General features: G+C 42.3%; 2 protein-coding genes across 2 annotated transcripts; both read left to right on the top strand.

Annotated features, from left to right (window-relative positions):
• Positions 1 to 202: 202 nt before the first annotated feature.
• LOC124707358 (protein RNA-directed DNA methylation 3-like) lies at positions 203 to 4,491 on the top strand (the record flags this gene model as incomplete). The annotated part of the gene is made up of 12 exons (XM_047239017.1): positions 203 to 471; positions 1,172 to 1,419; positions 1,504 to 1,659; positions 2,018 to 2,176; positions 2,261 to 2,344; positions 2,790 to 2,857; positions 2,975 to 3,397; positions 3,483 to 3,531; positions 3,610 to 3,762; positions 4,067 to 4,207; positions 4,284 to 4,353; positions 4,451 to 4,491. Coding segments are annotated over exons 1-12 (1,839 nt in total), but the record flags the coding sequence as incomplete, so codon positions are not given.
• A 6-nt stretch (positions 4,492 to 4,497) lies between these two features.
• Positions 4,498 to 12,698, top strand: LOC124707357 (protein RNA-directed DNA methylation 3-like). Its single transcript, XM_047239016.1, has 12 exons — positions 4,498 to 4,608; positions 4,684 to 4,720; positions 4,841 to 4,899; positions 5,183 to 5,234; positions 6,590 to 6,636; positions 8,674 to 9,786; positions 10,084 to 10,125; positions 10,279 to 10,320; positions 10,542 to 10,676; positions 10,762 to 10,815; positions 10,926 to 12,026; positions 12,247 to 12,698. The coding sequence occupies exons 1-12, from the start codon at positions 4,500 to 4,502 to the stop codon at positions 12,399 to 12,401; spliced, it is 2,946 nt and encodes a 981-aa protein (XP_047094972.1). The 5' UTR covers positions 4,498 to 4,499; the 3' UTR covers positions 12,402 to 12,698.
• The last annotated feature ends 1,419 nt before the right edge of the window (positions 12,699 to 14,117 follow it).

Raw genomic sequence — 14,117 nt, 5'->3', positions numbered from 1 at the left:
TCCCACTCACGCGCAACCTGCACCGCGCCGCTCACCCACCGGCGGCCACCGGAGACCAATCGAGGGGGCATCTGCAAACGACCACTCCTCGGACACGGAGCCGGAGGGTCTCCTGGCTTAAAAAAACCCTCTTTTCCTCGACCAGGCCGCGACACTTGCCGTTCCCCATTCCCCACTCTCCCCACCCCCACACCCCGCCGCTGATCCCTCCGCCCCGCCCCGCCATGGCGGTCACGGGGAAGGGCAAGCAGCTCGCCTCCGACGCCCCGGGCGCCTCCGCCTCCGGCACCAAGCGCCGCCTCGGCGGCGGCGGCGCCGGCGCGGGCCCCTCCTCCTCCTCCTACAAAGCCGCCGCCAAGCGCGGCCGCCGCGAGGGCGTCCTCCAGTTCTTCGACGACGTCGCCGGCGTCGACGACGAGTACGAGGAGGAGGACGAGCCCGAGTCCGAGGAGGACTTCGACGACGACGACGGTAAGGATCCGTCCGATTTCCCGTCACCCACCCACGCGGTCGGTCCGTGGCCTCGGCGCGCGGATCGATTGGGTGGGGTTTTAGGGTTCCGACCAATGCTGCCCCGTTTACCCCCCGCCCTTTCATTGAGATCCCCTTTCTTTTAGTTCGGTGTTGAGTGGGTGTTTTTTGCTCGTCCACAGTAGATTTTTGTTGGTTGGGGTTTTTGTTTCCTCCACTCGTTACAGTAAACCCTCGAGATAGCCGTCTCAAAATCTCTCACCTACTGCCCAAGATTATTAGTTACACTCTAAAAGTTGTAGAATCCGGAATCCTAACCAATGCAAGTCCAAACAACAAGTTTCATCTTTATATATGGTGACCATGATGCATGTTCAAGTGCTTAGCTGCATTATGTTTTTTTCTTCCTTTTTTTGCTTTGTGGGAGGGAATCAAGAGTTAGGATGGTTGGTTTTCTCTTGTATGGCCAGTACGGCAAAACCTCCACACAAATCACGCCATTTTTTATTACCGGTTTTCAGTGTTAGTAGGAGGGTTTGGCCTTTTCTCATTAACAAGTATTACCAGAGAACTGTAGGTTACTGTCCCTTTCTAGGCACTAATAATTCTCAGTTCACCCTTCACTATCGCAAGACAAGCTTGTTTCTACTTGTTGGGCAATCACTGCCTTATAACAATCTTCTGCTAATGAGCACTGCAGGTTTCGTTCCTGAGCCACCGAGAAAAAGCGATAACAACAGAAGGGCCGAAAGATCACACCCTCTTCCATTTCTCGGGCATGTGAAGGAAGAGGAGCTGAGCGGCGACGAACTCGAGGAGTTCGTCAGGCAGCGCTACTCTAGTCGTGTGAGACATGCCGGTCATGGTGGCTCTGCCCAGTATGACGACGCGGAGGATGAGGAGTTCACCCATTTGAACGAGCCTATTATCTGGAGAGTCAAATGCATGGTTTGTGATTGCTGGATGTCCGGCTCTGTTCTGTTGGTCTAGCGTTTGATAGCTAGATGCTTATTCGTGTAAGCTGAATTGCAGGTTGGGCGTGAGCGGCAAATGGCTTTCTGCCTCATGCAGAAGTTCGTTGACCTGAAGAAGTATGGCACAAAAGTGCCAATTATCTCGGCGTTCTCACTTGACCATGTGAGAGGATTTGTTTTTGTTGAAGCTGAGAAGGCGTGTGATGTTACAGAGGTGCGTAGTTGGATACTTCCATTGAAATCAAACAACATGAGATCCACTGCGTTATGTGGTTTCAGATGATATAAGATAATACTTAACATCAAGATTTGGTGAAGGTTTAAAATGTCCTGTTTTCTTCTGTGAGTAGCAATTCTTTATTTTTTCCGCTTAACTCTCACACACTTCGATTCATCCTATCTCCCGTATAATTTTCAAAGTTTTAAGTTCAAAATTTGAAATCTGAAAAACATACTTCATCTTTGACAGTTGACATAAGTTTTCTTCCCCTCTGATTTCTCCATGTATATGCTGTACATAATTTCTTGGTTGTGAAATGACCAACTGACCATATGGTCATCTCTTCCTACAGGCATGCAAAGGATTTTGCAATGTTTATGTAAGCCGAAGCAGTCCTGTTCCTGCAGCTGAAGTTCCTAGCTTGCTATCACCTCGTGCAAAACCAGCTGGAGTCTCTCCAGGCACATGGGTGCGCATGAAAGCTGGAAATTATAAAGGAGATCTAGCACAGGTATTGTAATACAATTGGGGGTGTGGTGATCTATCATCTTCATATCTTCTCAAATTCTTTCTTCATAAAATCTCTGAATTTTAGGTTGTCGGTGCGGATGATGGGCGGAAAAGGGTGTTGATAAAGCTTATACCAAGAGTTGATCTCCGAGCTATTGCGAAAAAATTTGTAATGCTCTTACACTTTTGTCTGCATTCTATTTTTTTTTCTTTTGGCAGTGAAAAGCCTTGCAACATTTTCATCTGCCTTGAGCTCAATTTGTGCTTGCTGAAGTTAAACTCATATCTGTCTTGTTGAACTCTGTTGGCTGTCAATCACAAAAATAGTTCAGCTGATTTTCACTATGTATTGTCCCTACTTCCCAAAATTCTTTCCTTGCCATTTGGCAGCAATGCTGATCTGGGTAATGCATCTATGTTTGTATGTGTTGGTGGCTTTAGCGTCAACCTTGGACACCTGCCTTTGTCGTAGAAAGTTGATCACCAATGTTGTTTTGTGTTACAGTAAAAAGTATGGCAGTGAACTCTGTGGTGTGTAATGCCTGGTTGCATTGTGTTCTATATTTGCATTATGTTCTTGTCTGGCTAACAGGTGTATGCATTCGCCTTTGCAGGGCGGTGCAATTTCCCTAAAAGGAGCTCCAGTTCCAGAACCACGACTAATCAGTTCACAGGAGCTAGAGTAATTGTTTCTGATTTTTGTCCAGTGTTTCATTGTCCTGTGTCCAGTAGCCTTGCGCTATCATTTGTTTCTAATCAGGCTTTCACATCCTTTCCATGATCTTGCTGATCCTACTAGGCTCTTTGCACCTCATATTGAGAGGAAGCGTGATCGTCAGACTGGTGATGTTTTTGAAGTGCTTGATAGTTTGATGTTCAAAGATGGTTTCCTGTATAAGAGAGTTGCACTTAGTTCTTTGATTTACTGGGGGATACAACCAACGGATACTGAGCGTGTCAAGTTCTCTTCTAGTCCAAGCACTAAAACTTCTGCTGATGACATGGATTGGGTCTCCAGCGTTTATGGTCAGAAGAAAAGGAACGTGTCCAGAGAGCCTGATATGAATCCATCATCATCTTCTAAAGACAAGTGCTCCAAGGCATCAAATCTTAAAGGTTCCAGTTCTTCAAATCTTAAAGGTTCCAGTTCTGCAGAAAATTATGATGATGATGGTGATGGCGAGGATGATCAATTCCATCTCCATGATCTTGTACTTTTTGGGTGAGTCCCCTTTTTTATGATCTTTATTCACTGATCAATGTCAACTAAGTACTAGGTTCAACATATTTTATTTCCTAATGAGCAGGCGAAAAGATTTTGGGGTGATTATTGCTGTTGAAAAAGATGGTTTTAAGGTATCCTTCTCATGCGCACACCAGACTTCAGTTCCACATTTTTGTGTTCTGTTCTAAGAACAAGTGATTTTCTTGTAGATTTTAAAGGGTGGTCCTGAAGGAACCGCTGTGACAGTTAGAAAGCAGGATATTAACAGAGGATGCGTAGACAAAATGTTTACAGCTGTTGACCATCAGAAGAAGACAATATCCATGAATGACACAGTTAAAGTTCTGGAAGGACCAGTTGAGGTGAGATTTTAATTTCCTATTATCAAAGTCAGCTATTATGAAGCCTTTATTTTGTTAGCAGTATGTGGAAGTATGCATCCTTTTTGCTTTTCATGAAAGCGTTAAATTAAAATATTTTCTATATTCTTCTGTGTTCATGGTCAAATATTTGCTAATTGCACCAATCTTGTACGTTAAATGATATATTGTTGTTGTTGTAGTGACATGCTTCATAGCTATGAATTATGTCTTTGCAGTTCCCGTATTTGAGAAAGCATTCCTTCCACTCGGCCCCCCAACTGACCTGCTTAATATTATGTTGCAGGGTAAGCAAGGAGTTGTTAAACACTTGTACATGGGAATACTCTTTATATATAATGAAAGTGAAAGTGAGAACGGCGGATATTTCTGTGCCCAATGTGGGTCATGTGAAAATATCAAGAAAAGGAGGGAACTGACAAATTCGGTATGTTTTATGTAATACATCTGCTTGTCAATGAATCAGAACTATTCTTTTGTTCACTCTGTTTTTGGTGTATCAGGAGGATAGTCCAATTCCCATGTTCTCGGACTCGGGTTTTATACCATCTGAGCAAAATGAACAACGTAGCAGTAAGTGTTTCATGATTTTTTTACATGTTTTTAAATGGTTAGATTTTATGGCTTGAAACAGAAGTTAAATTTTGTTTTGATTTCCTTGACCATACAGACGAAAGGCCTTATAGGGCACCCAGAGAACAACTCTTCTCAATCGGGAAATGCTCCGTATACGGAAGGGTCCTTTGAAGGGCTATCTCTGCCGTGTAATTCGGATATTCCGAAATGATGTAACTGTTAAGCTAGATTCTTTGCTGAAGATAGTTACAGGTTAGTTAGATAAGTATGCTCGGATTAGAGACATACTTTGGGCAATGCTTTACTTCATTGTTTTATGTTGTGCAGTGCAAGCAGAGTTTCTCTCAGTCCCGACTAAAAGGGGGTATGCAGCTAAATCATGTTTCAAGCTTCTCTTACCTTGTTGCTTGTTATAGTGTTGTGTGAATCGTCATATTGAGGCATGATTTCACCATGACATTTGCTTCTTGTTATGTTATGCCAGGGATAACTCATGTAGTGCTCCATCTAGTTCTTTTGGAAATCATGATACATCATTTTTGGGTAAGTGTCTGTTTCATATGCACACTTGTTATTTCTACATGCCAGATTGATCTCTGTCATGTGTACAAGAAAAAAAGTTGCCCATCTTTTCCAAAGCTACTTTGGTACTGGCCTACTGCCTATAATGAGGCCACGTCCCCTATTAGTAGAGCTTATAAGATGTGACAAATTGAAAACTGATTGTTTAACTGTTTATAAGGTGCATACGACTCAAATTCTTTGATAATAGCTCATCAGTTTGTTCTTCTAATACATGGATTTGTTATCTTGCTTTTATATTTAGGTTCAGAAACAGCCAAAACCTCATGGGACAATGGATTTACATCTCTTGGCAGGTTCGTTTCAATTTTTTCAGTTTCATTTGTGATTCCATATTAATTACTGGTTTCCTGTAAACCAGCCAAACTGGACTTTTAAGATTTTGTAATATGTGTCTGGGTTGGGGAATGGGTTGGTAGACCTACATATGCAATCCTCTTTATGCAACCCTACCCATCCATCAAAACAGCACTGTGCAATTGACTTGCTAATGAACAGTTAACAGTTACCAACAATGAGAAACCAAAAGGACCAATTTCAGATTACCTTTCTATCATTCTAGATGAGTTACTTTGCAATTGGCGGAGAAAGTATGGCAACCATAATCTTAAGTTGATGAACTTACGTATTATTTTGTGTAATGCTATCTTTTATATGCAGTAATCGTTTGGTTTTTTTGTTGGTGGACACTCAATGGATATAAAACTTAAGTTTTTGAGCTGCAAAAGTTGCACAAAAGATGAAAAGATGAAAACTTAACCTTTAATTTCTAATCAGTAATTTGCTGTATCCGATTTCTTTAATCATAGCTACCAGTACTGTATGCTATGCGAGTAGTGCCATGAACCAGATTTATTTTTGTTTGCACATTAACGATCCTCTATTTTTCGTTCTTCTGTTCTTGTAGTTGGTAATGAGTAGATCAAGACTATCATTACAAAAGAGAAATTCCTAGGATTGCAACTCGTACTAAGTAGTAACAATTTTTTCCTTCTGGCTTGTTGCAAATGGCTAAGTGTTAAATAAGAATCTTACCTTTTATTACTGATCTTCATAATTTCCTATCACATCTTTGCTTGCTTAAAAACTGTTGTTTCCTGTACTGCAAGCCTGCAACAACTGTAACTATTATGTTCTCCTAAGAAAATACCTATTGTTACTATCCTAGTAAATGCTGCACTAGAACTATCACCTTTATTTTTTTTGTTATGAAACAAAATAATATGCAATGCTATATGTATTTGACTAATCGAACATAGGATACTGAATATTGATTTTTTTACTTCAAAGCTTCTTAATTTTCTAGGTCGTTAAATCTTTATAGCCCAGAAGTTCACAGAATGTAAAAGAACGTACATCACTGATCACAATAACTTGATGATCCTTAGTGAGTATTTATATTTTTATTTAGGGTACCCTTTGCGAGTTTGTTAGGATCCATCAGCCTTTTTTATTTCATTTTGTTTTGCACTGCTAACCCAGTTCCCTATTATCTTGCTTCTTGTACATAACTGGTTGGTATCAAATTCTTTCTGGTTGGGCTTATTTCACTTAGAAATTTTAATATCGCTTTGAGAAATAAATGGCCTGAGTAATTATTGTTTGCATTTATTGTAATTACTATTACTGAATTGGTTATTATTCACTGCAGTGATTCTTGGCAACCTTCAAGTTCTGCATTTCCAGCCCAGAATGCAGGTAATATCTAGCTTTAGGCCTTACTATGTGGTATGGTTTGGAGTCTTCCATCTTGGTACTCCCTCTGATCCATATTAGTTTTCACCAATATAGATGTATCTAGATACATTTTAGTTTTAGATACATCCATATTAGCGACAAGTAATATGAGTCGAAGGGAGTAGAATATTTTGGAGCTTCATTTATTTTTCTGTTGGTTTGATAAGAATGATATTGCACCATTTAGTCTACTGGAAATTCTTTTGAAAGTATTAGACACCTGATCAGCTGTAAATTCTATAATTTTTGTAAGGCTTTGGATTGGTGCAAGAATTTGACCAATTAGTGGATAGATTGGGCCTGCTAGGAGCTGTATGAGACAAATCAGTTTAGTCTGTGAGGGGATGAACAGTGAATTAACATGTTGGATGGGAAGGAACATGACTTCTTAACAAACTACATCACAAAGTAACTTGTTTATAGTAGGGCATCTTTTAGAAGATTTTCGATCTCAAAATCTTCCAATAGATGATTAAGTTGTAGGAAGTGTTACCCCAAATATCCAACTTTTGTACCCTTCGTCTGATATGTTTTTCATTTGAAAGAAATTTACACGTGTTACATCTATATTGTAATTTGTAAGGGTCTGTATTTCATGTGATAACTATTCCCTAGAAATACCATAATTAGCCTGGTGTTAACATATGTTGCAGCTCTTGTTTGTAAGCATTGCAATGTAAAAACCTATATTTCAGGCCTTTGCACTAGGCAGTCAGGGATATATGATGTTTAGTGGATATATATAAATAATAAAGTGGTCATTAATTCGAATAATTGGCCACCACTTCAAATGCAATGTCTGTCTTCTGACATTCGTTAGGTCCATTGTTCCTCTAAACTAATTTCTGCATCCCTTATGCACCCCCATCAACTGTGCTGTCCACTAGGGTATGGCTTTTGCTTTTTTCGATGTTACACGTGCAACACCATGCTCTGCTTACATCAATCTGTGTTTTGTGCATAACCTCGCGATTCAGTTGACTACACAGTCAAACAGCAAACAGTGTATTTTTTTTTATATCACACCATGTCCACTTGCATCTTTGTGGTAGAAAACAAAACCAGTACGCATGGAATGGTTTCAAATTCTAGGGCATGATATTGTTGTCCTAACTTAGCTTTAGATGTAAATTCAGTCCAGATATTACGCTTATTTATGTTGACTGATCTGCTGAGTCAAGGTTGGTTTGGATATAAGTAAAACAGTTTGTATTAGAACTCTCCCTCTCCCTGGTGTGGGTCTGTGCTATCAATAAGGGAAAATTTGCTACAGGACACTGTTAATTTCTGGCATTTGCCGCAACACTGCGACCTATTGTGTCTTTGCCAGGTACCATTACAATTTTGTGGCACATTTGCCAGAACACACCGCATGGCCAAAAAACTGAAAGTTCGGCACTTTTGCCCTGGATGACCATGCATGCTATGACTGGTTTTGAAGACAATGTGCCAAACTTCCCGTTTTTGGCCATGCGGTGTGTTCTGGCAAATGTGGCACACAATTGTAATGGTACCTGGCAAAGACACAAATGAGTGGTGTTCTGTGGCAAACGTCAGAAATTAACAGTGTCCTGTAGCAAATTTTCCCTATCAATGAAGTGCAGATACTGTAACTGTCATTGCTCAGCATGCCATGGAGATATAAGTCGTACAGTAAAATCCACCATACATTAATAGCACACCATGAGCTTTGGCCTGCAGTATAGCAAATAATACTTGCATATTGATCTCTAATGGTTGCAAACCTTGAGCTTTATAAGTTGCACCAACAGAAATGATCTTGTATCATGGTGCATACTAAAGCATGATATAAAGGTCGAGAGTTTCATGCGTGGTAGTCATTTATTTCACTTTCGGGGAAGTTGGAGACATCATCTCTCTGCAGCAATGCAAAATATTATATGACAAAGTTCCTCTTATGTTTTGTTGATTTTTTTACGTTCATTCACCAGTAGTTGATGTGTTTATAGTTTTGCTGATTCACCTTTACATCTTCAGATGGAGAAGCAGAAGTTGATCCTTGGTGTAAGAAACCAACATCTGCTGATGGTGATTCTGATCCATGGGGCAATAGCACTACACAAAAGGAAAGCTCCAGTGACGATGCATGGGGTAAACCAGCTGGAGGTAGTAGTGGATTTGATGCTGGTGGCAGCTCTTGGGGTGGAGCAGCAGTCAACAAGGATAGTGAAAAGAGTGACAACTGGGGTGAAGCATGCAAGGTGGTGGACATGGCAACTGGTGGTGACACAGATCCTTGGGGCAGTAAGGTTAAAGTAGTTAAGGAAGCAGATAGTTGGGGAAACTTGCCAGGGCCACCAGAGAAGGAAGAGGACGGTCAAGGATGGGGCCAACCTTTTGGCAAGTCAAACCAAGATCAAGAAAAAGGGACAGGATCGAAAGACACAGACAAGAGTGGGTCTTGGGATACTGCTGTTGCTATTCGTGTCGGCTCGGATGATGATGCCTGGGCTAAGTCTGATGCTTTGCCTGTTGCTCAAGATGATGCCTGGGGGAAGAAGTCAAAAGACACCAATGGTGACCAAGCAGCTGAGTGGAACAAAGCTGGATCATCAGACCAACTTGGTGGCAGTGATTGGAGTACACCAAAATTTTCTGGGGGTGCTGGTTCATCAAGCTGGAACAAGGGAGAGGCAGTTGGGGGAGATAGTCAGAATAGCACCTGGAGCAGACCTGCTGGAAACTTTGAAGCTGGGCGTGGGTTTGGGCAAGGACGTGGGAGAGGCCGGGGCCGGGAATCTGGGGATTCGGGTGGCAGAAATGACCAAGAAAGCTGGAAGGGATCATGGGATAATGACAATTCTGCAAAGCCCTCTTGGAGGTCTGGTACACAGGTAGATAACGAAGTTGGAGATTCTGGTGGATACAGGGGAAGAGGAAGGGGCCAATATGGAGGACGAGGGAGAGGAAGAGACAATGGTGGGAGAAATGGAAATGGAGGCGGCTCTGAGTTTGGAAGGGAAAGGAGCAGTGGTGATACACCAAACTGGGGAAACAGTCAGCCTTGGAGTGGCAGTGAAGGCACCAAGACATGCGATGAAAATCAGACTTCCACCTGGAACTGCTCGGAGGATAAAAAACTGTCTGGAGGTGAGTAGCCTGTTTCAGACTTGCAGCGTTATCAGATGGACATGGTTGGAGTACTACTTTCTCTAGTATAAATGTACACTTAAGTTTTGGATCACCTTTCAATTTGATATTGCCATCAGGACCTAAAGAAATATCAAACCTGTACTTGTGCTTATTTAATTTTGTCAGGATTACACTAAAATTTCTCATACTGCTTAGAATTGTGCCTCTTTTATTACTCTTGACTGTTGGTGAAGCATAACTTGATCCTTGGCTTTAGCAAAGATACAAGGTTCTTACCGGTGTTCTCTTGTGTAGGTGAAGAAGATGATCCTTGGGGGAGCAAGGTGGTTACAAAAGGTGACGAAGATATAATTGGAATATTACTCTTGACTAGTTTCTTCTTGACTGTTGGTGAAGCACAGCTTGATCCTTGGCTTTAGCAAAGATGATATCTGCCAAATACTGAGAATACTAGTACTACAAGGTTCTTACCTGTATTCTCTTGTGTAGGTGAACAAGATGATCCTTGGGGGAGCAAGGTGGTTACAAAAGGTGACGAAGAGATAATTGAAATAACCATATTTCGTACTCCCTCTGTCCAGAAAAGGATGTCTCACTTTACGTAGATATGTATGTATCTAGATGAGTTTTATTGTGTAGATACATGCAACTTTTGACAAAGTTGAGACATCCTTTTTTAGGACGGAGGGAGTACTCAGTTTGATGTTTTGATTTTTGAGCCATAGTTGTATGTTGACTTCTCAATCTTGTAGGCCAAGAGAAACAAAATGATGCTTGGTCAAGTAAGGTGACTTCGACTGCAGGTGCCGAGAACAATGATGGCTGGAACACAAAGGCGAAAGAGTTATCCTGCAGCCTTGGGTCTAAGTCGGAGAATGCTGCATCTGGTAGTTCTAAAACAAAGAAAAATATACTTTTACGCTAGACTGTTGGTGTATATGCTGCAAGCTTATCTTTTATGCTCATGTTTAGGTGAAGAAGGACGAGATGATCCTTGGTCAAGCAAGATTGTTTCTACTCCTAAAGGTGCTTAGGGGACTTACTGAACTCTTCATACTTGATGCTGTGTTTGGGTGAACATTTTGATTTTGTTTTCTTGTGGTACCTTGTGATGCTTATATTTGATTCTCTTGTAGGCAAGGAACAAGAAACTGATCCCTGGGCAAGCAAAGTATCTTCTACTGCAGCAGTGGAAAAAGCTGACACCTGGGGCAATGGAAATGGAGGGAGTTGGAACACTTCTGGTTCCTCTGTTGGGCATCAGGAATCTTCTTGGGGCAAACCAAGCTCCTCAAGTGGAGATCAAGAGCCAGCTTGGAAGAAGCCAAATTATGGTGATGATAAGACTGGATTCGGTAGGGGTGGATTCGGAGCTGGGAATCGAGGCAGAGGGAGAGGAAGGTTTGGGGACTCGTCATGGGATGGAGGAAGTAACATAAATGATGGATCAGGTGGAGAAAGGTCTGAAGGTGGCAGAGGAAGAGGTAGAGGGCGTTTTGGTAGAGGTGATCGCAATCAAGGCAACAACTTTGGGTCAGGAGACAGGGATGGAGGCAGTTGGAGCTCTGGCAGGGGAAACGGAGGCCGAGGTGGTGGTTACAGAAACTCGAATGACAACAATGAGGGAAGGTCCTCCAGTCAAGATGGTGGTGGTGGTTGGTCTCAGTCGACGGACTGGAATGCCAGCAAAAAGGGAAACACCGAAGGAGATCAAGCTTTTTCACAAGGCAACTCCAGCTGGGGAAGTGACAAAAATGATAGCTGGGGAGCTCCGAAGCCATCTGGTGGAGGTGATCAGGCAGGAAAGAAGGATGGAAACAACACCTGGAATCAAAACAAGCCACCTTCTGGCGGTGGATCATCTATCCTGGGCCAGCCACCTTCTGGCGGTGGATCATCTATCCTGGGCCAGTGGGGTGGTCCACCTGGCGACACTACTGCTGGCAGAGGTGGAGGATCTGTTGGGGGAGGATCGTGGGGAAACAACGAAGAAAAGTCCAGCTGGGGGAGTGACAAAAATGATAGCTGGGGAGCGCCAAAACCATCCGGTAGAGATGAGGCAGGCAAGAAGGATGGAAACAACACCTGGAGTCAAAGCAAGCCATCTTCTGGCAGTGGATCCTCCATCCTAGGTCAGTGGGGTGCTCCTCCTGGTGACACTACAGCAGGCGGAGGAGGATCATGGGGAAAGAGCAGTGATGATGGCTGGAATTCGTCAAAAGGAACTGGAGGTTCAGGTATGTCCACCTAGGATCCTCTGCGGCAAACAGTGACTGTCACTTGAAAGCTCAATTGTGTTTAAGCTTCAGTGCTTTCACTACGTGCCCTCTGTTTTTTTGCCCCGAACATCCTGTGTTTAAAGTCCAATCACATTTCTCACTTCCTTGTCTGTTCACATGTATTTGCTATGCTAATTTTACAAGTTGATTTAAAGCACTCTTTCTCATGTTATTTCAGAAGGTGGTTCTAGGAAGGAAGGATCTTCGGACAAGGCCGAAGGGAGCGGGAGCCAAGGAGGCGGTGGTGGCAGTTCCTGGGACAAGGCAGGTGGTGGTGGATGGGACAGCAGCAACAAGGGTGGGGATGCTGGCAGTGGTGGTGGTGGGTGGTAAGCTTGCTCCAGAATCAGCTGCGCCTGATCTTTGGGCTTGTACGTAAAGGGTTTGCACTATGTAGTATGTACATCTCTGTGCTGTAGCACGGTACCTGTGGTTGGTTCCTTTGCCATTGGCTACTTGAATCTTATAAACATGGCCTAGCTGGGGCAGGACGTTCCCTCTTAGTGGCAGTTAGTAGTGCCAGCTAAACGTTGCCTAGTAACTGAAGTACCTTTTCTATTATCTTGTCTGAGATTTCCACGTGGTTATTATTGCAATGCTATGTCATGGCGATGCCCTTGGTTGGATGCATGTGTAATGTGTATGCGTCCTAAATGGCTCTGGACGCTTATATAGCTTTACTATCACCCGGAATGGACATTTTCTTCCAGTCTTGAAATAATCGATTATTCTGGCTACTGCAGTTTTGGTCTAGCTGGAGAAGGCAGAATCAGATACATAAATTTGGGAAATTTAAATATTTTTTCATCCGTTAGCTACTAACCTGTAGAAGACGGGCCCTATTCTTGCCACACGAAAAGAAAAAGTTAGCCCTGACGATGGCCTAATTCGAGTTAAAACTGTTCTGGTAATGTTGACGTTCGTTGTAGAAATTGTTGTGGTAATACCAGGTGGATACGTTCCAAGTGGACGATTCTGGTATTTTGCTAAGATGGATCTCCTTGAATCTTGGTTCAGTTGTTAAGTTAACATTGCTGCTCGATTGGTGTACTGACATCTATACTTGTTTGGTTTGGTTCAGGGCGTATGCAAGAGGCAAAACATATTGCTTCTTACGTATCGAGACCAATTGCGCAGTTTCATTGTGAGCGTATTGACGTTATGTTAAAATATATTTTGAAGTGAAAAAAATTCCAGAAATAAAATTTTGCATGTACATCTAGACATTGTATGTTCCTACACGGGTTTTCAGAAAATTTTATTTTTTTATATGTCTCCTATCAAAAAGACAAATTTGATGCTACACCATGCATTACGTGTATGACAGTTGTTTTGTCTTTTTGTACATGCCACATAAAATGTTGGTTTTTACGAAAACTTGTGTACAAACATAACATGTCACAATGTACACCACAGATTTTATGTCAATTTTTTTAACATTGTTAAAATTAATTTTTAATTATTTTGCATATATGCAAATCTCCTACACTAGAATCACTACTCATCTGTATCTGTTTTTCTTTCTTTTTCTCTGTATCTGCAACGGGTTTTGGAATTTTGGTATGAATTGGGGGAAGAAAAATGTTAACAGGTTTTCAAGATTGTTTTGTGATCATTTCTGAAAGGTCCCACTGCCACACCCCTCTGTGAGGTCGGCCTGTGAACTGGTAGTTGCGCACTTCAGTAAGTTCCACATCCTCACCCGAATGTCATTGGAGTTCCGTTGTGCTGATAGCTTCTTCGTAAATACCCCGGACGACAAAACCCTCTATCCAAGATTTCTCTCTCCATGTGCAAATGTTCCCCGAGTCAGAAGGGAGACGCAAGGAGGAATCGAGACTAGGGCATGCATGATCGAGACTCTGGTGCTCCGACATTAGACCACACCAGCAACGCCTTTGTCCGCATGTAATGTAGGTTTTCTGAACATAGCTTATCCTCACGCTAAAGAAGAAGCTACGTCTCTGTCCATAGGCGGTTGCTCAAATTCTTGGTGCTTCCCATTTCCGAAGACACATCACCGATATTATGTGTCACTCAACGTCCTTA

This window comes from Lolium rigidum, chromosome 4 (genome assembly GCF_022539505.1).
Source record: "Lolium rigidum isolate FL_2022 chromosome 4, APGP_CSIRO_Lrig_0.1, whole genome shotgun sequence".
In the NCBI taxonomy this organism is placed as follows: Eukaryota; Viridiplantae; Streptophyta; class Magnoliopsida; order Poales; family Poaceae; genus Lolium; species Lolium rigidum.
The sequence above is the reverse complement of the archived record's forward strand: the minus strand, read 5'-3'. Positions and strand labels throughout refer to the sequence as shown.